The sequence below is a fragment of the Microcebus murinus genome, chromosome 27 (genome assembly GCF_040939455.1).
Source record: "Microcebus murinus isolate Inina chromosome 27, M.murinus_Inina_mat1.0, whole genome shotgun sequence".
Taxonomy (NCBI): Eukaryota; Metazoa; Chordata; class Mammalia; order Primates; family Cheirogaleidae; genus Microcebus; species Microcebus murinus.
In genome coordinates, this window is record NC_134130.1 from 5820523 (window position 1) to 5846769 (window position 26247).

At 62.1% G+C, this 26247-nt stretch overlaps 1 protein-coding gene across 1 annotated transcript; it reads right to left on the reverse strand.

Annotated features, from left to right (window-relative positions):
- Nucleotides 1-3: 3 nt before the first annotated feature.
- Nucleotides 4-24578, reverse strand: TJP3 (tight junction protein 3). The gene is made up of 21 exons (XM_075997981.1): nucleotides 24371-24578; nucleotides 12111-12167; nucleotides 11903-12012; nucleotides 10838-10940; nucleotides 10422-10746; nucleotides 10223-10326; nucleotides 9021-9180; nucleotides 8647-8755; nucleotides 8041-8099; nucleotides 7733-7793; nucleotides 7420-7576; nucleotides 6506-6614; nucleotides 6052-6289; nucleotides 4995-5206; nucleotides 4124-4219; nucleotides 3031-3101; nucleotides 2418-2628; nucleotides 1980-2080; nucleotides 1301-1600; nucleotides 617-663; nucleotides 4-234 (listed from the first exon to the last, which is right to left on the reverse strand). The coding sequence occupies exons 2-21, from the start codon at nucleotides 12156-12158 to the stop codon at nucleotides 132-134; spliced, it is 2724 nt and encodes a 907-aa protein (XP_075854096.1). The 5' UTR covers nucleotides 12159-12167; nucleotides 24371-24578; the 3' UTR covers nucleotides 4-131.
- Between the last annotated feature and the right edge of the window lie 1669 nt (nucleotides 24579-26247).

The following is a 26247-nucleotide window of genomic DNA, read 5'->3' on the forward strand; positions in this document are numbered from 1 at the left end:
AGATGCGAAAATACTCTTATTTATTAACGACCAGGTGGAGGGAGGCAGGTTGTGGGTTCTGTACGGGCAGCCAAGTCCCGGCTCCAGGGAGGACGGGGGAGGGCGGGCCAGCGGGCGGCCTGGGGCGGGGGTCACAGGTCAGTGGCCGGGCCCCAGTCGTAGCCATCTTCGTCGGAGGACTCCACTTCTCGGGCTCGTGTAAACTTTTTCTTCAGGGCTTCTCGCTCATAGGTCCTGGGGGTCAGGAAATAGGATGGGTGCTGTGATGGGGCGGATGTGAATTTGCCCACCGTTAAACAGAGGCACAGCAAGTGTGGGCAGAGATGAGCAAATCTGGCCATTCATGGGTAGGGCCTTGTTAACAAACTCCTATGCACCCTTCAAAGCCCCAGCTGCAATGTCCCTTCTTTCAAGAAGCCTTCCCAGCTCTCCCAGGGAGATGATTCCTACTCCCTGTCCCTAACGACACAGCGTAAAGTGGCTCTGTTAGGCTCTGTCGTGCCCACTAGCTAGGAGCACCTTGGAGGCATAGCTTGGTTCCAGATCTCTTCAGCCCCAAAGTCTGAGTCCCAAGGAAAGGGCTGAGGGCCCCCAACCTGGAGTATAGGGCTCTTACCGCATGCTGCTCTGTCGCCACTGACCCTGGGGGTGGCGGGCGCCCACCTTGAGAGAGAGGAGGTTCATAATTACCCCCAAAGCGTCTAAGCAGAGATCAGCGACCACCCCATCCCCCTCCCTGCGCTCGCTGCGGCCTCTGCCCAGACGCTCGGGCTGCCCAGCAGCTCTGCGGGCCATCCCCACTTCTAAGAGAGAAATCTGAGGCTGGGATAGGAAAAGGCCTTAGCCGAGGTATCCCGGCCCCTGGCGCAGGGCAGAATTGCGTTGCCTGCGCTCCTCGGAGGGCTGTGGTCACAGGTTCACGTGCGTGGAGAGCCAGGAGTGGTGGCTGGCGGGGCGGGCTGCCGAGGACCGCTGGGCAGGTGGGGCGCTGACACCCAGGCTCGGGGCGGGGCGGCCGGAGGAAGGCCCGCCGCCTTTGCACTCACAGGCGGGCGCAGACAGCCCCGCGCAGGCTAAGCCGAATCTACGCCTGTCACCGTTAACACGCCGACCGACCGCGCCCGGCGGCCACACGGGGCCACACGCTGTTTTCACGGCCACCCTGTGACGTCACGTCTGTGCCATCCGTCCCCTGCCCTGGCTGAGGACACTGAGGCCCAGGATAAAGCGTGTGTCTCTGCCCCCCCAGACGCTTGCAGGTGCCGCCCCGCCCCCACCTGCCCCCACCTGCCCCGCACACCTGGGTGCCCCGAGCCGAGACTGTCCCATGATCCCTCGGGCTCTGGGGCTCGTCCGCCTGCACCGGCTCCGAGGACCGGGCCAGGGCTGGGCCGGGCGGCTCGTCCACGTCCGTGCAGGGCCCGCCCTCGCCGTCCGTGCAGACGCCGTCCGTGTAGCCCTCGCCGTCCGTGTAGACGCCGCCCTCGCCGTCCGTCTCCTCGTTCTCGCTGTTGACCCGGCTGCCGCAGCTGAGGTCGGCGGCGCTGTCGGCCAGGCCGCGGAGGGGGAGGTCCAGGTCGTCGTCCGAGGAGGCGTCCAGCTGCGGGGGGCGCGGAGCTGCGGTGAGACCCCACCCCCCCGCCGCGGCCCCCCAGACCAGACCCCAACCCCCACCTCCAATAGACCCCGCCCTCCGGCCCTGACCCTTGACCCCGGCACAAGTTCAGACGCTGATCTTGCTCCAAAGCCCCGCCGCCACGTCTAAGCTGCAGCCCGGCCTTTGCAAGAGGCGACACCATTCCCAAAATCGAGTTCCCCCATCACAGCCCCGCAAGTACCAGGCTGAGACCCCGACCGCAGGTCCGCTCTTGGCCCTGGCCACGACGCTGACCCGAGACCAAGCCCCCACTCCAGACAGAGGCCCGAGCCCGGGCGGCGTCTGGTCCCCGCGTCCCCGCGTCCCCGCCCCGCGCCGGCACCTGGTCTTCGGCCGTCCAGATGGGCCGGGTCTGCTGCTCGCGGATGGCGGCCTTGAGCTCCTGGTACCAGGCGTCGCTGGTGCCTCGCAGGGGGACTGTGGCTGCGGGGGCGCGGGTGTGGCTCGGAGGCCCAGGCCCCGCCCACCCGCCACCCGGCCCCGCCCACCCTCGGCCCCGCCCACCCTCGGCCCCAGCCCCGCCCACCGCCACCCGGCCCCCCCACCCCTCGGCCCCAGCCCCGCCCACCATCGGCCCCCGGCCCCGCCCACCCCTCGGCACCAGCCCCGCCCACTCGGCAGCCGGCCCCGCCCACCCCTCGGCACTCGGCCCCGCCCACCCATCGGCCCCGCCCCCCGGCACCCGGCACCCGCCCGCCCCTCGGCACCAGGCCCCGCCCCCCGGCACCCGGCCCCGCCCCCTCAGCACCCCCGCCCGTACCTGTGAAGAGGTGGCCGCTGTGCTTCCGCAGTTTCTGGGCCTGCGCGTAGAGGCGGCGCGTGCTGCGGCGGGAGCCGGGCGCCAGCCACTGGCGCAGCGCCTTGAGGGCCGCCCGGCTCTCGGGGGCGCAGAACACCACGATGGGGTAGTACTGCACGTAGTTGAGGCGCTCGATCGCTGACGGGGTCACGTCCAGGAGCGCGTGCTTGTCCTGGCCGGGGTGCGGGAGGGGGGGTGGCGCAGGACAGAAGGAGAAAGAGACCGTGGAGACGGAAACACCCGTAGACGGGAAGGCCAGAGGGAGAAAGACGGAGGACAAAGAGTCCGGGGTCAGAGTGGACCCCGTCCTGTCACACCCGCAGGCCAGCACGCTACGGGCGGGGCTGGCACATCCCAGCCGCGGCGCCGTGGATTCCAAAGCGCCAGCTGGAGTCTGCCTCTGCCCAGGGCTTGCTGTTGTGTGGCTTTGTCTCCCCGGGGCCTCCCACCTAACCACGCCTCTAAAGGGGCCCCGTGGGAGACCACGCTTGTGGGCGTGGAGTGAGAACAGGTCAGAACATGCAGTGGGATGCCCCAGCCTCAGTTTCCCCATCCGTGCAATGGGCCTGCTTACTTTCTCTGCGATCACCCGCACGGTGTCCAGTTTGATGATCTTCGAGGGGCTGTCTATCCTCAACATGCTCTCTGTGGAGGGGACAGGCAACATCAGCATCAGGGGGGCGGCCCACTCGCCCCTCAAATTCATGGCGACCTGCCCTTCCCCTGCTCAAGAACCAACCATAGCTCCCCACCGCCCTTGAGAGGAATTCTAACAGCGGCAGCAGTGCCCATCGGCCACATGCAGACACTGCGCTCAGCAGAGCACGAGCGCTCCAATTGCTCCACGTCCTCGCCAGCACTTGGGATCTTCTGGGTTTTGTTTTGTTTTGTTTTTTTACTTTTTCAACCATCTAAAATATTTTTTAACTTTTTCAACCATCTAAAATATTTAAGTACCATTGTTAGCTTCTGGGCCCAAAACACAGAAGGTGGACCAGATTTGGCCTCAGAGCTGTAGATTAGATTGTCAACTCCTATTCTAATTGTTTTTGTAGTTGTTCTTTTTTTTTTTTTTTTTTTTTGAGATGGGGCCTTGCTACATTGCCCAGGCTAGTATCGAACTCCTGGACTCCAATGATCCTCCTGTCTTGGCCTCTTGAGTAGCTGGGACTAAAGGTGCCTTCCATCATGCCCAGCTAATTTTTCTGTTTTTTTTTTTTTTGTAGCAATGGGGCCTTGCTATGTTGCCCAGGCTGGCCTCGAACTCCTGGCCTCAAGCGATCCTCCAGCCTTAGCCTCCCAAGTCATTGCAATCATAGGTGCGAGCCACTGCACCTGGCTCTAATTGTTCATTTTTGGTCTCCTCTCGGGACCTTGCCTGTCCTGTTCATTGGTATAGTTCAATAAACACCTCTTGAACACTCGAAGAAATGGGTGACACCCTGTCTCAATTGGCAATGGGTACTTGGCAATCTGTGTTAAGAAGGATTCTGAGGTTCTACCCAGACAAACAGTGCCAAGATTGAGCATGTCTAGCCTGTGCATTGGAAAGGGAGCTGGTGGCCCATCTGCCTCATATCTGCCATCATTGTTCTAACTCCTTCCCCCTCAAAGAGCGTAAGTGAAATGATTGACCAACAAGGTTGCCAGGGGACCTGGTTTCTCACCTGCAATTTCGAATTGGTCGGGCATTTCAGCAGTCAGCTTCTGCATAGCGATGTCTGCCACGGGTCCAAGGATCACCACTGGGCGCTTGAAGCTGGCTGAGGGTCAGAGAAACAATGGCAAGAATCAGAATCCCACGTGCAGCAAAGACTGCCAGAATAGCCTATGTAGGCGGGTGCATGGCTGCCTGGCCAAAGACTACAACTCCCAGGCTGCCTTGCAACTAGGGGTGGCCATGTGACTGACTTCTGGCCAATGGGATGCAACCAGAATTGACATGCGAAAGTGTGGTTTATCCGTCTTCAATCTCTTTCTCCCCTGGCTGAAAGGTGGATGTGGGGGCACCTCCACCGTTCTGGGCCACACAGCAAGGCAGGAAAACAAGATGGGAGGAGCAAAGTTCTGCAGTGACATGGTCACAGCTCACTGCAGCCTCGAATCCTGGGCTCAAGCGCTCCTCCTGCCTCAGCCTCCTGAGGAGCTTAGACTACAGGTGCCACCACCACCATGCCTGGCTAATTTTTTCTATTTTTAGTAGAGATGGGGTCTTGCTATGTTGCCCAGGCTGGTCTTGAACTCCTGAGCTCAAGCGATCCTCCAGCCTCAGTCTCCCAGAGTGCCGGGGATGCAGGCGTGAGCCACCGAGCCCGGCTTATTTTAGGATTATACACATGCCTTGTATTATACTTCTGTTGGAAGTAGGAATTGACTTTTAAGGAATGGACCCCCTTCCGGTCTCTCTGCTCCCCCTAAAACAGCCCAGAGTGGGTGTTTTGGTGGAAGGAGGGCGGCGAGGCCCGTTCCTTGCAGTGGCTGCAGGTTGGTGACCGTGGGCGCCAGGACCTCCCGCGCCCCCCGCCCCCCACGCCACACCTTCTCGAAGCACCACTCGCTCGTAGGGCGGGTAGTGCCCCTGCCGGGTCAGGGCCGACAGGTCCTCGCGGCTCCTCTGGGTGGTCCTCTTGGCGCCCCGGCGAAGCCCTCGCAGCCGCCAGAACTCGGCCCGAGCGCTGGAGCCCGCCGAGGAGCCGGGCACGGCCCCCACGGCCCGCTGGGCGGCCTCGAGGCTGGCCAGCTGCTCCGCCCTGGAGAGAGGGGATAGCTGAGCCCCGGGGCCGGCAGAGTGACAGCCCCGAAGACGTCCCCGTCCTAATCCCTGGGACCTGGGTGTGTCCCCCACTGGCCGAAGGGGCTCTGCAGGTGGACCGGGTTAAGGCTGCTGGGACGGGAGGTCACCCTGGATGACCGAGGGCCCAGTGTCAGCTCAGGCTCCCCCCACGAGGGGCGGGAGGGGGGCAGAGAGACTGGAAGGTGCTTGCTGCTGGCGCTGGGGGGAGGAAGGGCCTGGGCGGAGGGACGAGGGCGGCCGCTGGACAGACGATGGGAGACGGTTCTGCCCTGGAGCCCCAGGAGGGAGTGGCCCTGCCACGCCCTGATTCTAGGACTGTCCTCCAGTCAGAGGGTAAGTCTGTGTCTTTTAAAGACACTTAGTGGGAGGCCAAGGTGGGCAGATCGCTCAAGGTCAGGAGTTCAAAACCAGCCTGAGCAGGAGTGAGACCCTGTTTCTAAAAATAGAAATAAATTAATTGGATAACTAAAAATATATAGAAAAAATCAGCCCGGCATGGTGGCGCATGCCTGTAGTCCCAGCTACTCGGGAGGCTGAGGCAGGAGGATCGCTTGAGCCCAGGAGTTTGAGGTTGCTGTGAGCTAGGCTGACGCCACGGCACTCACTCTAGCCTGGGCAACAAAGTGAGACTCTGTCTCAAAAAAAAAAACAGACACCAAGTGTGTGGTCGCCTGTCGCAGCACCGGCACAAGCCAATACCCTGTGGGCCTCTCGGGAGGGACCCAGCAATGCCGCTAAGCGGCGCCCCCGTGCCCATTTCCAACGGGGAAACTGAGGCTGGGGGTGGGGAGCGGTCCTCACCTGCTCTGGTTGGGAATGACGCCCCGCTCCTGCTCCCGGAGGTCGCGACCCATGCGCACGGCCAGCCAGTGCCCGCCTCGCGCTCCGCCCTGCCCGGAGCCCGGGTACAGCGTGTCCAGCACGTGGAAGACGTCGCCGCGGGTGAAGCCCAGGCCGGACGGGGGGCTGGGCTCCAGCTCGAAGTGCGTGCGGATGTAGAAGGAGTCGCCCACGCGCGACTGCACCATCTTCTGGAAGACTGGGGGGCGGGGAGGCCGCGTGAGCCGCCTGGGTCCCAGCCGTCCCCGGAGGAGGGCCTGGCCGCGGGGCGCCACCCTGGGGGACGCGGGGAGCTGTCCCGGCCTGGGGGCGGGGTGGCGGGTGCACAGCCGCGCCCGCCCGCCCGGCCGCGCTGACCACCGGGCCACACAGCCCGTGCTGGGGCTGCGCCGCGCACGCTGGTGCACGCACTTACTGTCCTGCTTGCGCTGGGTCACCAGCTCCACGTCCTCGCCGGGCGGCAGCGCCAGCAGGAACTGCGCGGCCTCCTCCCGCGTCAGGTTCTGGAAGGGCGTGCCGTTCACCTGCCGAGAGACGCGGTGGGACGCGGGGCCTGGGGGCTGGAGGTCCCAGAGCCCCTCCTGCGGAGCCGCCACGGGCTGGCAGCTGCGGGGGCTGGCGGACGGGGTCACCCTGCGGCCGCGTGACGCCGTGACACAGACGGCCGACGTCCCCGGCGGGTCTCGGGGACGTCACTGCGGAGACGTGGGGACGGGCGCACCGCACCGGGCTGGGGGCTTTGTGATCCGCTGGGAGGAGTTGGGGCGCAGCCGCAGGGGCGCAGCAGGGGCAGCGTCACACACGTCACTCTCAGGGCCTGGACGTGGGTGTCAAGGTTGGACTCCCACAGGCAGACTCTGGCGGGGACTTTGTTTTTCAAGTCATGGCCTTTGGGCAGCGTGGGGACACATCTTCACCCAGCCACGGCGGGGACAACACGGCATGTGGCGGGTGGTGACTCCACCGCAAAAGTGGGACTGGGACTGCAAGGTGGAGACAGCCCGGCCGGGGAGGGTTGGGACGGGACCGGTGGCCGAGGAGCGGCAGGGACAGGCCGGGGTGGGACTCAGAGGGGACAGGAACGGGGACAGAGTGAGGGGCCGTGGGCCCTGGGGACGGACAGCACGGCGCGGGCGGGAGGGCAGGGCCTGGGCGAGGCCGCGGCACAGACGGGGAGACAGTGACCGTGGGGACGTGGGCACCGCGAGGTCACGGTCCCCTCCCGATGGATGACATGGTCCCCACCCAGCCGGAGAGGTCAGGACACGGGCAGTCGGGGGGCACGCGAGCGTCGGACGCCCCCAGGCGGGGCCTGCGGGGACGGCGCACCTGCAGGATCTGGTCGCCCTCCTGGACCCGCGCCCCGGCGGCCGCGCTGCCCGGCTGCACGCCCGACACGAAGATGCCCACGTCGTTGCCACCGGCCAGGCGCAGCCCCACGCTGGCGCCCTTCGGGAAACGGACCACCCGCGTGTCCGGGCTGTACCTGCGGGGGCAGCCAGGGTCGGGCCAGAGTCGGGGACAGGGCGGCGCCGCCCCACCCGGCCTCAGTTTCCCCATTCGACACCCTGGGGCGGGAAGGCAGGGTTATGCTGATGGCGGTGGCAGCCCTGGGGTGTGGGGCTTCCTTCCGGGGACGTACCCACGGTCCTCCAGGCTCTGGCCGCTGGGCACCCGGCGGATGTCGCGGTCCCTGGGCGAGTCTGAAACGAGCACGCCAGGCTTTCCCCCAGCTCACTGCCTTGGCCCAGCCCCCAAGCCCCCTTAGGGGGTCCTAAAATGCCACTCGGAGCACAGTCACCCACCTCTGTTCCTTCTCGGGAAACCAAGGCTGACCTCTGAGGCTCATGCCAACCTCCCCCCACTCTACCTGGAACAATGTTGCCAGCAGGGATCAGAAAAACTGGGTGAGAGGTGCTCAGAGTCACCGCCCACCTGCCCTGCACTCACCTGGTTCCGAGACCGTTCTAGAATCCAGTGACCTTTCCCGCCGAGGCCGGGGGCTCTCTCTGGTGGGGAACAGATTCAGAGTGAGGCAGAGGGTGGGAGTTGAGGGATGATTTTTTTTAATTTGCCTGCCCTGGGATTTCAACCCCTGAGCCGTGGGGTGGCTGAGTCAAGTCTGCTGCACTCAGGCCTGACTCCAACCAGGGTGACAGGGTCACTCTGTTGCCCAGGCTGGAGTGCCGTGGCATCATCACAGCTCACTGCAGCCTCCAACTCCTGGGCTCAAGCAATCCTCCTGCCTCAGCCTCCCGAGTAGCTGGGACTACAGGCGTGCGCCACCATGCCCGGCCTAACTTTTCTATTTTTAGTACAGACAGGGTCTCACTCTTGCTCAGGCTGGTCTCAAACTCCTGGCCTCAAGCGATCCTCCCACCTCGGCTTCCCAGAGTGCTGGGATCACAGGCATAAGCCGCCGTGCCCGGCCAGCTGCGGGAGTTTTGAGGAATGTGCTAGAAATACAGGACTGTACCCTCAAGGCTACCCCTAGTATTAAAAGAGACGCCCCATGTCCCCCCCCACACCTGACAGGCCTGGCTGACGGGCACATACCCGGTGGAGTCGGTCCCGCTGGCCTCTGGGCTCCTCTGCCCGTGCGGGGGTGGCGGGGGGACGTGGGACGGCGGGGCCTGCGACAGCTCCGAGCCGAGGTCCGAGATGTCTGCGGGGGAGAGCGCATCTCATCAGCCGCCAGCACCGCTTCCAGGCTGGACCCATTTCACAGAAGGGCCCATCGAGGCCACAGTCCAAGGCGTGGTTAGAAGGGAGGTTCCCGCCCTGGCCTGCTGTGTGGCCTTGGGCAAGTTCCTATCCTTCTCTGTCCCGTGGCCGCCAGGCTTACTGGCCCTACTCGGTGCGGCCTGGGTCGCCCACCTTGTCCCCGGGCTCGGTTCCAGCCCAGGCGGGGCCTGGCTCCCCAACCTCACCCTCCAGCAGGGAGCTGTCGCTGTCGCTGACGGCCGGCGGGATGTTCACCAGGAACTGCCCTCGGTCCCTCAGCACCAGCAGGCTCAGCTTCCCCTCCGACTGCTCGATCAGCCGCCGCGTGTCGCTCAGGGACAGGTTCTCGCTGGACACCCCGTTGATCTGAAAGGGACCGATGGCCGAGAGGGAGAGAGTTCACGACAGGCAAGGGCACTAGACACAGATAGCTTGGGTGGGGGGAGACTAGAAACACACATTCCCTGGGGGTAACTAAAAACAGACACTTCTTAGGGAAAGTGCCAGAACCAATTCCTGAGGTGAGTGGAGACCACACCAAGAACTGACTGTCCACAGATTTCTAGAAACAGACAATTTTCTAAGACGGGTAGGGGTTATGAGGGGAGACAATTAGAAACATGTTGACTCTTCTTTTTCCCAAGAAGTGGAAATTTCTCGGGGACACTAGGAACAGATCTGAGGGTGACATTATAGACAATTCTAATCCGGCGAGAGGGAGTGGCTACTTACAGATGCTAACAACATGCTCTCGAGGGGGGCCTAGAAACAGACATCTGAAGGTGGATTAGAAACACACAATTCCCAGAAAGAACTTAGGGTCACCTCTGCAAGCCCCAGGAATCCATTTCTAACATTTTCTTTTGGGAATGTCTGTTTTCAGGACCCCCGGGGAATGTGAGTTTCCAGTGCCCCTACCAAGTTACTGGTCTAGTGTCTGCCCCAATATGCTAGAAACAGACGATTCCTCGGGGTCACTAGAAACAGACAACTTTGCAGAGACATGAACCAATCAACTGAAAGGAGTTTGGAAATCAGACAGGAGGAATGGCTAGAAACAGATTTTCAGGGGCGAAATCTAGAAAGATCTGGGGCTGTCTGGGCTGTTAGCATCCAACCACCCGGGGTGGGTCCGAAACTCAGCATGGCAGCCAGCTGGCCGCATGGTTCTGACGCCAGCTCGAGGGTACAGCAAAAGGACACTCTCCAAGGGGGTACTAGAAACAGACATTTTGCAGCGGATTAGCCTCAGCTGGGGAGAGAGGGGGGTTTGTGCCCCGCCCTCTTCAACCTTTCAGAAACAAGCCGCAGCCCAGAGGCGAGTGGTTGGGGCCTGGCTCTGCCGACCTGGCCGTGTGACTCGGTGGCCCCGCCTGCCCCCACCGGCTGGGGAGAGGCCCGGGCGCACCTGAAGGATGAGGTCCCCTTCCTGCAGCCCGCGGTGCTGGGCGGCGAGGCCCGAGTCCGTGATGTGCTTGATGAAGATCTGACTGCCCAGCTTGACCCCGAAGTCTGTAGGAGGGAGCGGGGAAACTGAGGCAGGACTGCAGGGACTGGAGCCTGGGGGCGCCCTCCTGCGGCGAGCGAGCGTGGGCCGGGGCGCTCACCTTCGCTGTCCCTCCTCCGCACCAGCACCGACCTCACCGGCTTCATCAGCACGTCCTGCCGCGGCAGCCGCTTGAAGCCGGACACCAGGGCCAGCCCGTCGGCCTCGGAGCCCCCGCCCGGGCTCCTGCGCCCGCGGCTGCCGGCCCGGCCCCGGCGGCCAGCCCTCGGCCTGCGCGAGCGCCCGCCCCAGGACTGGCCGGAGCCGCTGGACGAGCCGCCCTCGTAGCCCCGGCCCTGGTCCGCGTCCTCCTCGCCCGAGCCCCGGCGGCCGGCGGGGCTGGCCCTGGCGCTGGGCAGCTGCACCTTCCGGGGCCGCTTCACCGTCTGTGCGGGGCGGACAGGGGGTCGGCTGGAGGCCGGGGACAGGGAGGCCGGCGGCCCGGGCAGCCCTCCCGCCCGCAGCCCGCCCACTCACGATGTTGGCCATCCTCGTGCAGGTCTTGAGTATCTGAATGGCAAAGGAGGAGGTGACGTTCTCCATGGAGACCCCGTTCACCATGACGATTTGGTCCCCTGTCCTGCGGGGCGGGACGGCGGGTCTCAGAGACACGGCCTCACAGGCCTCGAACCAGGCCCCCAGGGCGGTGGGTGGGGAGGGGCCCTGGCACCTCTGGGTCTACAACGCCCGGTTCTAAGTCTTTTTTTTTTCTGAGACAGAGTCTCACTCTGTTGCCCGGGCTAGAGTGAGTGCCGTGGCGTCAGCCTCGCTCACAGCAACCTCAGACTCCGGGGCTCCAGCGATCCTCCTGCCTCAGCCTCCCGAGTAGCTGGGACTACAGGCATGCGCCACCATGCCCGGCTCATATTTTTTGTACGTATATATATATTTTTAGTTGTCCAGCTAATTTCTTTCTATTTTTTAGTAGAGACGGGGTCTCGCTCTTCCTCAGGCTGATCTCAAACTCCTGAGCTCAAACGATCCCCCCCCCCCCCAGTCTCCCAGAGTGCTAGGATGACAAGCCTGAGCCACCGCGCCCGGCCCCTGGTTCTAATTCATCTGTGTCCCCAGGTTCACGAAGGCAGTTATCCCAAGTCACCCCCTTCTGTTTTCTGTCCCCCCCTGCAGCCTGTGTTTCATATTCTCTCTCCCTCCCTCTCTGGCTCTGAGCCTGGTCTCCACGGCTGGGCTGGGCGAAGCCGTACCGCCCATCAGCCACTCAGGGCCCAGAGCCATTTTCCCACATAATTCCCAGGAGCCTCCCTGTCCCGCCAAGGGCCCAGAATGCTGGGTCTCCTCCTGCAAAAAAAAAAAAAAAGTTTCCAGTATTTCATGTTCCAGGAGGGCCCTGGGGCCACTCTGACCCCAAGAATTGCCAGGAAGGACAAGGAAGTGCCTTAGGGCAAAGGCCAAGTTGGTGACAGCCCTGCAGCCAGCTCCAGCCCTGTGTTGACAGTGCCGGAAGGTGCCCGGCACGCTGCAGCCTCCTAGCCTTGCCCACGCAGGCCCCCCCCCCCCGCCCCCCGCCGCCGCAACACCTACCGCAGCCGGCCGTCAGCCGGGCCCCCGGCCACCACGTCCGACACGACCACAGAGCCACTGGGCCTGTCCCGGCCTCCAGAGATGGCAATCCCGAAGCCCCGGCGGGGGTCCTGCGGGGGGAGGAGAGGCGGAAGGGCTCTTCTTTCCCCTCTTTGGAGCTGGGCCAGGCCGCCACGCCCTCAGCGCCCAGGCAGGGTGGGGGCCTCACCTTGCTGACCGTGGCCGTGTGCTGCTCCCAGATGGTCAGCTCCTCCATGTCTGCCACCTGGTCCAGGGGACAGGGGACGGTCAGGAGAGCATTCGGGAGGCCCCAACCCTGACACACCCCTGGTTGGGGCCTGTGGGCACGTTGCTGCTTTTCTCGGGACCTCAGTTTTTCATCTGCAAAATGGGTCTAAGCCAGCGGTTCTCAAACAGGGCGTGTCTGCCCCCCAGGGGACACTGGGCAGGGTCTGGGGGCATTGGTGGTTGTTACGATGGGGTGGGGGAGCTCCCTGCATTGGGCGGCTGGGGGCAGGGACACTGCTCAGCACCTGCAGCCCCCAGGGCAGCCCCTCCCCAGGGTGATCCGCTCTGAACACGTGCAGTGCCCTGGGAGAGAGGTCCAGATTTAAGTGACCCGAACGGTAGCGGGAGCAGAGAAAAGGCAAGTTCTTGGTCCCTTTCCCTGCGGAAGGTCCAGCTCAGTTTCCTCGGGAGGAGCTAGCCAGGCCTGCCAGGCCCAGCGAGCTCCCTCTGCCCCAGCCACAAGGGGCTGCCCCCCAAGGTCACCTGGTCGCCTCCTCACTGCTCCTCCAACACAAGGCGCGGTCCTGCCCCAGGGCCTTTGCACGGGCTGTGGCCTCTGCCTGGAGCACTTTTCCCCAAATCCCTCACCTTCTTTTGCTCAAATGTCACCTCCTTGGTGAGGTCATCCTGACCACCGTGTTTAGAACTCTAACCCCTCCCCCCACAACAGACCCCCTGAGCCACATGTCGCTGCTGTGGTCTCCTTCACAACTTGCCACCCTGTGATATTTCCTAGGTTTGCTTTTCCTATAAAGAGACGGGGTCTCGCTTTGTCCACCGGGCTGCAGTGCCGTGGCGTCGTCACAGCTCACTGCAGCCTCCAACTCCTGGGCTCAAGCCATCCTCCCGCCTCAGCCTCCAGAATAGCTGTGACTACAGGCGCCGCCACCATGCCTGGCCTGCTAGGTTTTCACTTTATCTGCGCACTGCCCATGTCTAGAGTATCAGCCCCAGAGGGCAGAGATGTCTGTCCGCCCTGGGTCACAGCCCCGTCCCCGGTTCCCTGCCTACAACAGCGCCTGGGTCTCAGCGGAGATTCCCCACGGGTCTGCTGAATGAATGAATGAATGAATGAATGAATGAAGCTCTTCCTTCGTGCCAGCTGCGTTACATATTCTATCTCGTTTAACGCACTCGCGGAAGGGGCATTCTGTTATGCCCCTGTTACAGATGAGGAAACTGAGGCACGGGGCGGTGAAGTCACCCGGCGAGGTAGCAGAGCTGAGGGAGGGTGGGGCTGGGGGAGGCGGGGATTCTGTTGCACTGTTATTTTCTCGCTCACGGTGGACAGGACAATGCCAGCCTCCAGGAGGCTCAAGGGCAAGGTCACCTGGCCATGCCCCCACCCTCCCCTCCCCGCCTGGCCCAGGTGGGGGCTGCAGCAGTGACTCCTCTTCCCCCAGACCCAGCCGCCCTTCCTTGCTCTCCAGGAATGGGAAGGGGTGGACAGGCACAAACAGGGGAGGGCGGGGCCCTGCGGCCACCAGGGACAGAGGCCCTCCACTTCCTCCCACACTCAAACCCGCTGTCTGCCCCTGGCGCCCGGTGGCGGCGCCTCTCCCAGCCTCGGTCTCCCCATCGGTAAAATGGGCACCCTTGCCCCGTCTTCCGGGGATAGGGTGCAGGAGGAGGGCGTGAGGTCCACGCACGAAGAAGCAGTAGGAGCTTCCGGAAACGGCAGCAGTTGTTTTTGCGGGAAAACAATGGCGTTTCTCCTTTGCGTCACATGTATAAGTCACGCTCGTCCTTGCCAGCTGCCCGCTGCTGCCAGCGAGTACCCACCCCACCCGTCTAACCCTCACGGTGGCCTCAGCAAGTGGCACCCCTGCTACTCCTACTTTGCAGGGGAGGAAAGGGAGGCCCAGAGAGGTTCAGTCACTGGCCCAGGGTCACACAGCAGCTCGCCCTCTCTCTTAACCGCCAGGGCACAGCGGCCGCCTGCTTGTTTATTTTTTTCTTCTGAACTAATTTTTCGAAATGGCCTTTTTTTTTTTTTTCTTGCTTTGATGTTATACTCCGTGTCACTGCAAGGGCCCCCGGAATTCTGATGTCCCGGTTTTATTTTAAGAAACAGCCCTTAGGGAACCAGGGCCCCGGGGAAGGGGAGCGAGCAGGTGGCCCGGGCATGTCCTAGCTCGTGTGGGTTCGTCTCCATGGATACCGGAGCTCTGTCTAAAACCCTCCAGCGCTCCCGCCGGCCACCTCGGGATTAGGCTTAACCCCCCAGCCCACCTCACCGGGGCACCTCCAGACCTGAGCCCTGCTGTCCCCTGGGTCCCCAACACCCTTCCAGGGACTTCCGCAAGGCTGGGCCCTGCCACTGGGTCTTGGCTCAAATGCCACCTCCTCAGGAGGCCCTCGCGGGCTACCCAGATGACCAATCTTCTCTGGGACCATATCATTCTTCCCCGATTTCTTTATTAGTTTTTTTTTTTTGAGACAGTCTCACTCTGTTGCCCAGGCTAGAGTGAGTGCCGTGGCGTCAGCCTAGCTCACAGCAACCTCAAACTCCTGGGCTCAAGCAATCCTCCTGCCTCAGCCTCCCGAGTAGCTGGGACTATAGGCATGCGCCACCATGCCCGGCTAATTTTTTTATATATATTTTTAGTTGGCCAATTAATTTCTTTCTATTTTTAGTAGAGACGGAGTCTCACTCTTGCTCAGGCTGGTTTCGAACTCCTGACCTTGAGCAATCCTCCCGCCTCGGCCTCCTAGACAGCTAGGATTACAGGCGTGAGCCACTGCGCCCGGCCTGTTTATTAGTTTTTAAAACCATCTTTATCTGGTCTTTCCTCTGAGGCTGCGAAGGCACAAGGTGTCTTTCTGAGCACTTAAGGCCCAGCTGATTGGCCAATCAGCACCTCCTGGGACTCCTTTTCAGGCGCTCTGGCAAACTCCTATTCAGCCTACACAGCCCTAGTGGCACTGTCTCTTCCTCCACAAAATGAGTCTTTAACTCCTGCCCCTCGTACACACATCTTACATCCCTCCCTCTGGCCTGACTGTGATTACGGGGGCCCTGGGACATCAGAACCCTGCTGTGTCTGCCCCACCCCACACCCTCCCAATGGGCAGTGCTAGGGGCCAGCAAGAACCCCGCTCCCCACCCTGTCCCCACAGGACCAGCCACGGTGGGGAAGAGTTTGAGGATTGTGCGAATGCTGAAAATAAAAGGCACTGGGGGTGGGGTGCGGCGGCTCTCCTGAGCCTGTAATCCCAGCACTCTGGGAGGCCGAGGTGGGAGGATTGCTTGAGGCCAGGAATTCGAGACCAGCCTAGGCAACATAGTGAGACCCTCATCTCTACCAAAAAAAAAAAAAAGCACTTCAGGAGAAACTCAGCCAGGGGCGTCCTGAGGTCCCAGTCGCCCAGCCCCCCACTGCCCAGGTGAGCGCCGAGAGGCGGGGCCTGGGGCTTTGCCCCGCCCCCCACCGACGGGGACGTGCCCAGAGGGACCCAGAGGGGACAGGCCTCCGCCAGGGCACACAGCTGCGGGGCACGTGGCTCCCAGGTGGCCGGCCCCTCTCCCAGCCCCGCCTCCCGGAACAAAGGCAGAGGGGAGGCCGGGGACTCTGAGAGCCTTTCCCGGTCGTCTGCGAGGAGTTGGCGGCGGGAACCAGAACTGCCCGGCGGCGCTCGGGGCGCTGTGGCCCGGGGCAAGCCACCACCCACGCGGGCCCCCCCTTCCCGGCCGTGCCCGAGACCCGGGATGTGGGCGGTGAAGAGCCGGTGGGCGCGGGGGTGGGACGCCAGGCCGGACGGTGGGGCCCTGCAGAGACCCCGCGACGGCCCGGCCGGCCGGGATGCCGGTCCCAACCGCCGCCTCTGCGGGGCGTGCGCTGGAACAGCTCTGTACACAGTCGGCGCACAATAAATGGTTGAAACAGCTGCGCAGCCCTCCGCGCCTACCAAAGCCGCCCAGCCCGCGAGAGGCACTGCCACCCTCCCAGCGGCAGCGTGCGCGCGGACCGGCTGCGCACCCCGCGGCCGGCGTGAACCTCTCTGCTGGGCACCTGCTGTGTACACCGGGCTCCGCAAACACGGCTATCTCCTGTAATCCTCCCCCCACTCTTTAAAGCGACCATCGCCCACTTTGCAGGTGAGGTAGGACAGGGGCTCGCTCACCGGCCCAAAGTTACACAGCCGTGGCTGGCAGAAAAATCCGGATTTGAACCCAGGTTGCAGGGTAAGGGAGGCCGACCCCGGGCAGGGGAGGGGGCTTTTGTGGGTCCGGGGGTGGGGTGGGGTGCCCGGGTGCAATTCGCTGTGCAGCCTCGGGCCAGCCACCGCATCCCCCTGGGCCTCAGTTTCCCCATGTGTTACTAGGTATGGGGTGTCCTGAGGTCCTGGGTCCGACTCCCAGACCCCACCTCGCCCGACCCCAGCCCGGTCCCCTCCCCCTGCCGCTTGGGCGGGCTACTCGCCTGGAATCTCACCGCCATGGTCCACCCCGGGGCTCTCCAGCGCCCCTGCCCCACGGGGGGCCTGGAAACAGTCAATCGGCCCCCACCCGGGTTAGGGGGGGACGCAGGGGAGGGTCCCGGCGGGGTGGGGGCCCGGCTGTCGCCCTCCTCCCGCCAGCTCCACCGCTCCCAGCTGCACCTGCCCCTCTTCCTCCTCCAGGTCCCGGCCGGCCCCGCCCCTGCCCAGACCCGCCCCCGAGACGCCTTCGTCCCCTCCCGCCACCTCCTCCCGTCGCAGGCTCCAGGCCCGGGGCGGTCATCCATGCCGGGTGTTCCTTCCAGCCGGGCACCTGCCCGGGCCCGGGACTGGAGACCGGCTGGGCGCGGCCGCAGGGAAGACCCGGCAGGGACTTTCGCCAGGCTCGGAGCGGAGCCTGCGACCTGGAAGATTTTTCCATCCGCGAAATGGGCGCGTTTTGAGGTTCTTGGGGAGACCTCCTGGATGCGGGGTTTGTCGAGGGCCAGAGACCTCCAGAGCATAGGGCGGGTCCTTCTCAGCCACTTATCTTTGGGAGGTTCACCCCATTTCCTGGAGGGGAAACTGAGGCCCCGGCAGGCCAGGGGCATGGACTTTCTGAAGATGCGCAGCGGCCGCCACGCACTTTGCCCGTGCCCCGGCCTCCGGCACACCTGCACGGGGCGGGGTCCCCAGCTGGGGAGGGCTGGGAAGGGGCAGGGCGGGAGCAGAGGTCGGAGGTCCTTCTGACCCTGCCCAGCCTCGCCCTGGGGGCCCGGGATTCCGAGATCCCCAAGCTAGCAAGGACCGGATCGCGCTAGGAAACCCTATACCTGGGGGTGGGGCAGGGAGAAAGTCACCTGGATGGGCGGGGCTGGACAAGGCCCCGCCCACACATTCCTTACCATTAAAAAAAAAAAACGCCCTGAGCTTGGCTGTGCCCCACCCCACCCCAAGGTTGAAGGCGCAGGGCCGGGCAGGGAGAGGAGTCCCAGGTCGTGGCTAAGGGGAAGGCAGAGAGGAAACTGTAGCAGGTAAGGAAAGGCTTCTTAAAGGAGGGGGGCATTGCAGCTGGGGTTTTGAAGATTGGTTAAGAGTTTGCTTAGTGAATGAGACACGACTTTTCTCAACCCCTCCCCTGCGATTCTACCTGAAACACTAGTCTAGAGGCCCCTGGCGGCCGGAGTTAACCCCGCAGGGGCCTCCAAAGGCCCCACAAGGCAATAAGCCTTTGCCAAGCCCCTTCTAGGGATCCGCTAGGAACATCAGGAGCAGGATCTAATCCCAGCTCTCTCACCTATTTGCTGTGTGACCTCAGGCAAGTTACTTCCCTTCTCTGTGCATCAATTTCCACCTCTGTAATTGGGGAAAATAATATCCCCTACGCCACAGGGTGGGCGGGAGGATTCTAGGGGCCTAGCATAGAAGCGACCTGCTGCCCCATCCTCGCTGTGTGTCCTCATGCAAGCCTCTTCCCACTCTGTGCCTCAGTTTCCCCACCTGTAAATGGGGAAAATAACAGTACCAGCCTCAGGGGATTCAACGAGCGAATGTGCAGGAGATGCCGCCCTAAGCCCCGGCTGGTTAGCGCGGTTATTTTTACCCGAGAGTCCGGCGCAGACATTCCATGGGTGGTGAAGTCGTGTCCGGAGCTGGCCCCGGGCCCGGTGGAGGCCGCACGGCCGGGGCTCCTGCAGCCCCAAGCTCCCTCCAGGACGCCCGCTGACCCAAGCTAGAAACGCCCTTAACGGAGCTATGGCTTGCTGAACGCCTACTGTATACCTACCGGCCGCTCAGCCTTTCCCGGTGTGACGTCCGGCCACCAGCAGGTGGCGCAAATAAAAAAGGATTGTAGGTGGAACGAAGTCGAAGTTTTTTTTTTGTTTTTTGTTTTTTTTTTTAAAATAGGTGCGTGTTTGTTTTCATGAGTCACAGGAAAAACCTGGTCCGCACACGACTGGGCTCGCGGCTGCCGTTGCTCAGGAGGAATTGCTGATCGGGTTTGGCAAAGCCGGACAGGTGGCCTGCAGGTGCCCCGAGCTGGTGGCATGACCCTGCCCCACTCGTGAAGAGAGCAAAGCAGAGAGGCCCCCCCAAGCCCTGTATGAGGGAGGGGGCAGCCGTCCCAGGACACGCAGTCTCCCTCCAGCCGCCCTCCGCTGTGCTCTCATGTTGGCGCCCTGCTCAGGAACACTCAATGTGTACCCCAGCACTCTGGGGGGCCGAGGCGGGAGGATTGCTCGGGGTCAGGGGCTGGAGACCAGCCTGAGCAAGAGTGAGACCCCGCCCCCCATTTCTGCTATAAATAGAAAGTAGCCAAACAACTAAAAATTGAAAAAATCAGCCAGGCATGGTGGCACGTGCCTGTAGTCCCAGCTACTCGGGAGGCTGAGGCAGGAGGATCGCTTGAGCCCAGGAGTTTGAGGTTGCTGTGAGCGAGGCTGACGCCACGGCATTCACTCTAGCCCGGGCAACAGAGTGAGACTCTGCCTCAAAAAAAAAAAAAGAAAGAAAGAACACTCAATGGCTCCCTAGTACTGGCCATCGAACATTGTGTTCGAACCCAGGGCTCCGGAGCAGGGCGTGGCCTGGCTGCCCCTCAGGCCTGAGGCCACCACCCCCGCCTCCCGATCCCCACAAGGAATGACAGCTCTGCCTTTCTTCAGTCGCCTCACGGATGCATTCTGCATTTGTTCTTCCGTCCACTCGGTCACTCGCTCAACCCAAACATTTCAGGCCTCCACCAGGCGCCAAATATTTGACTGACTTTCCACCTGCAACTGCAGGGCGGACCCCAAGCGGAGCGGGCAGTGCCACCTGGCCAGGGGGGCGGGGCAGGGAGGGGGCAGGGGCCCTCTGTCCGGGAAGTATCGCCGGGATGACCCTGCTCGACCCCCTTCTGGGTGCTTGGGGGGAAACTGAGGCCCAGAGAGAGCAGGGCCTGGGCTGAGGTCCCCCAGTGAGCCACGGCCCCCAGGGAGCGAGGGAGCCCTGGGGGCGCATGCCGGGCCTGGGGTCTTCCGGGTTGAGGTGGCTCCGCTGGGCAGGACCAAGCCGAGATGCTATCTGTGGCCCAACAGGTCTGACCGGAACCCAAGAATGCCCTGAAAGGGCCCTACGGCCCCACGGGGCTCGGCTCACTCTTTAGTATGTATTTAGCACCCTCTGTGTGCCCCGCCTTGGGACCTGGGGGCTCATGACACAGACACAGTGGAAGTCCGGGTCCTCGGCAGAGACAGACAATAATTGAAAAATCACAAGTGTAAATTAAAATGGGCCAGCCAGGGCCCCTTTGGTACCAAGTCTCCAGCAGGGAGACTCTACCCTGGCGGGGGCGCATGGAGGGCTTCCCTGAGGAGGTGGCACCACAGGTGTGACTTAGCTGAGAGGGATCCAGGCAGGGAACAGTTAGAGCTGCAGGCGGTGCGGGAGGAGCTGTCGGGGGTCTGGGGAAGGGGTTCCAGGCAGGGGCACAGCCCGTGCAAAGGCCCTGGGGCAGGACGTGCCTGGCCTGTGGGAGGCGCAGTGAGGAGGCCCAAGTGGCTGGAACGGAGTGAGGAGAGGGAGGGCGGGCAGGGGACGGGGCGGGTCGTGCAGGGCCTGGAGGGGTGCAGGGAGGACTTGGGCTTTGACCCCGAGGGAGGTGGGAGCCATGGAGGGCTGTGGGCACAGGAGGGACAGGCCCTGACTCGGGTGCTCACAGGCGCCCTCTGGTGGCTGCTGCGGGGAGGACAGACTGCAGGGGTGGGGGGCGGGAGCCGGGGACTAAGACAGAGGCGACTGCGTTGGCCCAGGTGGGCCAGGGCCAGCTAGGCAGAGGCAAGGCAGGGGACAAGCGTGCAGTTCGGAAGCGGAGGCTGTCTGGCCACGTGGCAGGTGAAGGGAATCCGCTCCCAGGTGGTGTCGGCCTCAGGGAGGCAGGCAGGAAGCTTCCTGGGCTGCGACACGGTGGGGGAGGGCTGGGGCAGCAGGGGACAGAGAAGTCCCTGGGAGGCCACTGGAGCCAGTGCAGACGGCAGCGGGAAGGCCCAGGCCGCGCCAGGGACCAGCAAGGTGTCTATTGACTCTTTTTTCTTATTCCTGCTGTGCAGCAGTTATTCTATTTTTTTGTTTGTTTTAATAACTTTGGTACCAAGATATATAATTTTCAAGAGACAGGGTCTCACTCTGTCACCCAGGCTGGAGGGCAGTGGCATCAGCCTACCTCCCTGCAGCCTCCAACTCCTGGGCTCAAGCCATCCTCCTGCTTCAGCCTCCCCAGTAGCTGGGACTACAGGCATGCGCCACCATGCCCGGCTAGTTTTTTAAAAAAAATTTTTGTAGAGATGGGGTCTTGCTGTGTTGTCCAGGCTGGTCTCAAACTCCTGGCTTCAAGTGATCCTCCTGCCTCAGTCTCCCAAAGTGCTGGGGGTTACAGCGTGAGCCACCGTGCCTGGCTTTTATTTTGTAATAAGCATTTTATTTTGGACTCATTTTAAATTTACAAGAAAGTACATACAAAGGGAATTCCCTTACAGCCTGACTGGTTCCCCCAGCCACAAGCGGCTTCCGTTATGACCCCTCGAGCCCTTTCCTGCCGCAGGGCCCTGTCCGGGGTCCCGAGTGGCACCTAGCTGTCACGTCTGCTCACGCTCCTTTGGGCTGTGACCGCGTCTGTCCTTCCTCATTCCGTGACCTTAACGGTCTGGACTGGACACGGCTTTGGCAGGATGTCCCTCGGGTGGGGCTATCTGAGGCACCCCGGTGGCTAGACGGGGCTGATGGCTTGCAGGGGCCCCTGGGTGGTTTTGGGGCGCTTGTGTGGAGAGGTGCGGCGGCCGCAGAGACAGGACACGCCCGCTCTCTGGGTCCCCGGGGCAGCCCCGCCTTTGAGGAGGGACAGACTCTGGGTGTGCGTGCTCTGCCGCAAAGCACCTGAGGGCTCAAGAATGTCCCAGGGTTGGCAATGTGGCGGCGTGGGGAGCCTTATGGGGGGCGCTTTGGTGTAGGAGGGCAAGGGAGGTAAGAAGGAGAGCATAGAACCTTCTAGAAGCTTGGACCGTAGGATGCAGCTCAGAGGACTCCGCAGAGGGTGTTTCCTCCCCCCCAAGACTGGGGGACACCCCAGCTCTAGAAGGAAGCTCTGCAGCAGGGGAAAGAGCAGTGCCAGGCACAAATTTTAGCCCCTGCCTCAGTTTCCTCAGCTGTAAAATGGGGGTTCTGGTTCTGATACTGAGCAGTATTTTGGGGGAGGCTCAAAAGTTTAAGCAGGCCGGGTGCAGTGGCTCACGCCTGTAATCCCAGCACTCCAGGAAGCCAAGGTGGGAGGGTTGCTTGAGGCCAGGAGTTTCAGAACAGCCAGGACAATACAGCAAGACCCCATCTCTAAAAAAAAAAAAAAAAGTTTTAAAAAATTAACTAGGTGTGGTGGTGGCGCCTGTAGTCCCAGGTACTCGGGAGGCTGAGGCAGGAGGATCTCTTGAGCCCAGGAGTTTGAGGCTGCTGTGAGCTGTGATGACGCCACTGCACTCTAGCCAGGGTGACAGAGCCAGACTCTGTGTCCAAAAAAAAAAAAATTCTCCTTTGAGCAGACTGTAAAATCTTACTGGTTACCATGATCGTTAATGAGTTCAGGAAACTCGTGAAACACCTGTCTGTTTTATGTTGGCATGAGTTATGATTTTACGTTTTGGGGAAAATATCCTTTAACCATCATAAAACCAAAAGGCTTTTTTAGCATTTGAAGCTCTGCCCCCCATTCCAGCCCCGGCAACACCCAGTCCCCTCCTGGCCGGTCCCAACTACCGCCCTCTCCCCCCACGGTCTGTCCTCCCAGGAGGAGCCACCAGAGGGCGCCTAGAGCACCTAAGTCAGGCCCATCCCTCCTCTGCCCACAGCCCTCCATGGCTCCCACCTTCCTGGGGTCAAAGCCCAGGTCCTCCCTGCAGCCCAGCAGGCCCTGCACGACTCTCATCCCCACCTCCTGTCCTCCCTCTCCCCCCCTCCTCACTCTGCTGCAACCACACGGGCCTCCTCACTGTGCCTCCAACACGCCAGGCGCATCCTGCCCCGGGGCCTTTGCACGGGCTGTGTCCTCCTTGGAACGCCCTTCCTCCCGACATCAGCTGGGCCAACTATTCACGTTCTTCAAGTCTTTGCTCAAAAGTCGCCTCCTCTAAGGTCACTCGGCAATCCTCCTACTTATAATTAGAACATGCCTCTATTTGCGACGCAATGTACGTACTTATTGCGTTTCTCTCCGGCTCCTCCCCCGACAGTGTAGGCCCCGCAAGGGCGGGAAGCTTGGCCTGCCTGGTTGCCGGCCGAATTGCGGAGGCCCGGTAACGACGCCCCTGGCACACAGTAAGTGCTCAATAATTGCCAGTCCACTCCCCGGCGGCCCCTCCCCCAGCGGTGTATTCCCCTAACCTCGACCCACTCCAAAGGGTGTCAGGCTCCGCCCTGAGCAAACACCGCGCCCTGGCGACCGGCCAGGCCTGGGGGGAGGAGCAGGCACCCGTCCCGCCTCGCACTTTCCCGGCACTCGGGGCCCGCGAGCCAGGCAGGCCTGCACTCTTTCAGGATCTCGTTTGGGGGGGCCAGACCTGCCCCCAGCTCTGCATTCGGACTCTGTCTGCCCGACGCTTCTAGGCTGCTGTGCAGCCCCAGGCAAGTGGCGGCCCCTCTCTGAGCCGGCATTCGTCATCTCTCAAACAGGGAGGCGGAGGGCCAGCGGGACTGGACTTGCGCCCTGAGTTTCGATGTGGGGTGGGACGGGTCACTCTCTCCCCCACATGACCGAGAGTCCTGATCATTTCCTGCTCCCGGCAGCACTGTGACGTGGTGACTCTCACTGTCCCCATTTGATGGGGCGGAAAACGGAGGCCCAGACAGAACCCCGGGCAGGGGTGGGACCCGACAGTGGAGATGTGAGTCCCCCGGAGCTCCTCGGGGCCACACAGCCCCGCCCTCCAGGCATGACCCCAAATGCCGGCCAGCTCTGGCCCCACCATGCGAACACCTGTCACCTGTGCATGCCCGGCCTCTGGGGGACGCTGGGGGGCACCTCTTGGTCCTGGACAAAGACCTGAAGTGCAATCGGACACTGGGCTCACGGGAAGCTCCCTTTGTCCTCCCCTTGGGGAGCAAATGACCCAGAAAAGAACTCCTGCCGCCCGCCCCTCCGCTCCCCAGATCTGGGGTCCCCTTGGCCCTTCACTCCTGCCCCAGGGAAGGAACAAGGCTCCCATCCCCGCCCCCCCAAAACTCCTGGCGGTCCCAGCAGTGAGATCAGGAGGGGCGGGGCGGGGGTGCAGTTGTCTAAAAACTTGGTGCCTCTCTATAACTTCCAGGGTGCTTGGGGACGTGCGGTCCCAGCCTGCCCTACTGTCACCTCCCGGCCACTGTCCCAGGCTGCAGGAGGTATCCCCAGCCCCCTCCCCACCACCGACTGACATGGGTCCCCTCTCCTCAGTTTGGGGGATCAGAGCCCAACCTGAGCCCCTGGGCACCCGCCACCCCCCGAGGCACCTGGGCCAACAATGACCCTTTTAAAAGTCCCTGGCAAGGCCGTCCTGGGCAGGCCGCCAGGGGCAGCGGCTGCCGGGCAGATAATCCCTTAGAAACTATGTCAGATGCCCACGCAGGAGTGTCGGTTTCCTGCTTCCTGGGGAGCCGGGGGCAGGCAATTGAGGGGTCCCAGGCCCCGGCGTGGGGACCCGGCGTGGGGACCCGGCTGGGACAGCGTCTGCAGGGCGGAAGGCAGGCAGGGCAGGGACTCACCTGTGCAGCAGCCCGGGGGGCCTCTGGGCCTGCAGCAGGAGCCGGGCCGGGTGCCCGCCTGGCACGGGGTGGGGACGGCCCCCCGAGGCCGGTGGCTCTGGCCTCCCCACCTGGGCGCCCGACCTCTCCTCGGTCTCGCTGGCAGGGGGTGGCCGGGTCCTGCGCGGGGCGGCAGCCGCCCCGAGACGCCGTGCACGCCGGTGTGAGGGAGGCCACCAGCGCGGGCTGGCTGGGCGTGTGGCTGTGTCGGAAGGTGCTCTCACGTGGGAGCAGCTGGCTTTAACCCCTGCGTGCCCAGAGGCCAGGGACACCACAGGGACACCGGGTCCTTCACCTGCCTGGGAACCGGCGCACAGTAGGTGGTCAGGCAAACACCTGTTGAATACAGTCAGGGACGAATGGGCCACACCTCCCGGGGCCCCCTCCCCGTGCTGTCCTTCTTGGACCTGGACCCGCCCAGCGTTTGCACCAGTGAGCCGTCCTGCCAGACTATGGCACGGTGGGCTCCTTTCCCCCCCGCAGATCCGGGTGCAAATCCAGCTTCTCCGCCACCCGCCGCACTCCTGATGGTCCCAGCCAGTGAGCCACGCGGGAAATAGAAAACGCACGCGGGATTTTGAAGCTTTGCTACAAAAAAAAAAAAAATGATGTAAAAAACAGCTCATGGATTTGAATCCTGATTCCGTGTTGAAATGATCCTATTCTGGGTGTACTGGGTTTAAATGAAATCTAGGGTTAAAATTAATGTTACCTGTTTCTTTTCACGTTGTTAGACTGTGGCTACTATACGATACCAACCGGGCAGAGTTCCAAAAATGTGGGACCTAGAACATTTTAAACAGCGTTTAAAATTTAAATCGGCTTGAGTTATGGCTCTGTACGTGCCAGAACAGGTGCTTAATGCATATTAGCTATTTAGGGTGTTATTAAAAAATAATTATGCTTTCAGGCATTTAGCTGCCGGAACTACCTTAGCTTGTTTGCTGTCGCTTCTAGAATGTCACCTCATTGAAGTCATGGGTTTGTCTTGCTCATGGCCTAGAACAGTGCCCAGTACAACGATAGGTACTCAATAAATAGTTTTTTTTTTTTTTGAGACAGAGTCTCACTCTGTTGCCCAGGCTAGAGTGCCATGGCGTCAGCCTAGCTCACAGCAACCTCAAACTCCTGGGCTCCAGCGATCCTCCTGCCTCAGCCTCCTGAGTAGCTGGAACTACAGGCATGCGCCACCATGCCCGGCTAATTTTTTTTTTTTTTTTTTGAGACAGAGTCTCACTTTTGTTGTCCAGGCTAGAGTGAGTGCCGTGGCGTCAGCCTAGCTCACAGCAACCTCAAACTCCTGGGCTCGAGTGATCCTTCTGCCTCAGCCTCCCGAGTAGCTGGGACTACAGGCATGCGCCACCATGCCCGGCTAGTTTTTTTTTTTTATATATATATCAGTTGGTCAATTAATTTCTTTCTATTTATAGTAGAGACGGGGTCTCGCTCTTGCTCAGGCTGGTCTCGAACTCCTGACCTCGAGCAATCCGCCCGCCTCGGCCTCCCAGAGTGCTAGGATTACAGGCGGGAGCCACCGCGCCCGGCCTCAATGAATACGTCTGGAATAAATGAATGATGAGCGGAAAACGGCAAGGGGAGGTGCATGAGCCCCACCTAGTACCTCGTGCTGACGGTAATAGCCACTGTGGCCACCAGGGGGCGCCAGAAACCAGGTAACGGCCCGGGCCCAGCGGCCTCAGTTTACCCGCCTGCAAACTGGACACGGTGCACAAGCGAAGGCACGAAAAGCCACCGTCTCACCCGGATCCCGGCCCCGCCTGCCTCCCCCCCCCCCATTCCCGGCACCAGTCTTTTTTTTTTTTTTTTTTTTTAAGTTT

What these genes read in the sequence shown, in the direction of transcription:
- TJP3 (XM_075997981.1), bottom strand. Translation starts at nt 12,158, where the DNA reads ATGGAGGAGCTGACCATCTGGGAGCAGCACACGGCCACGGTCAGCAAG. An exon ending in TCTCGGCTCGGGGCACCCAG is followed by an intron (nt 664 to 1,300) that starts GTGTGCGGGGCA and finishes CTCTCTCTCAAG; the next exon opens with GTGGGCGCCCGCCACCCCCA. An exon ending in TGGCGACAGAGCAGCATGCG is followed by an intron (nt 235 to 616) that starts GTAAGAGCCCTA and finishes CCTGACCCCCAG; the next exon opens with GACCTATGAGCGAGAAGCCC.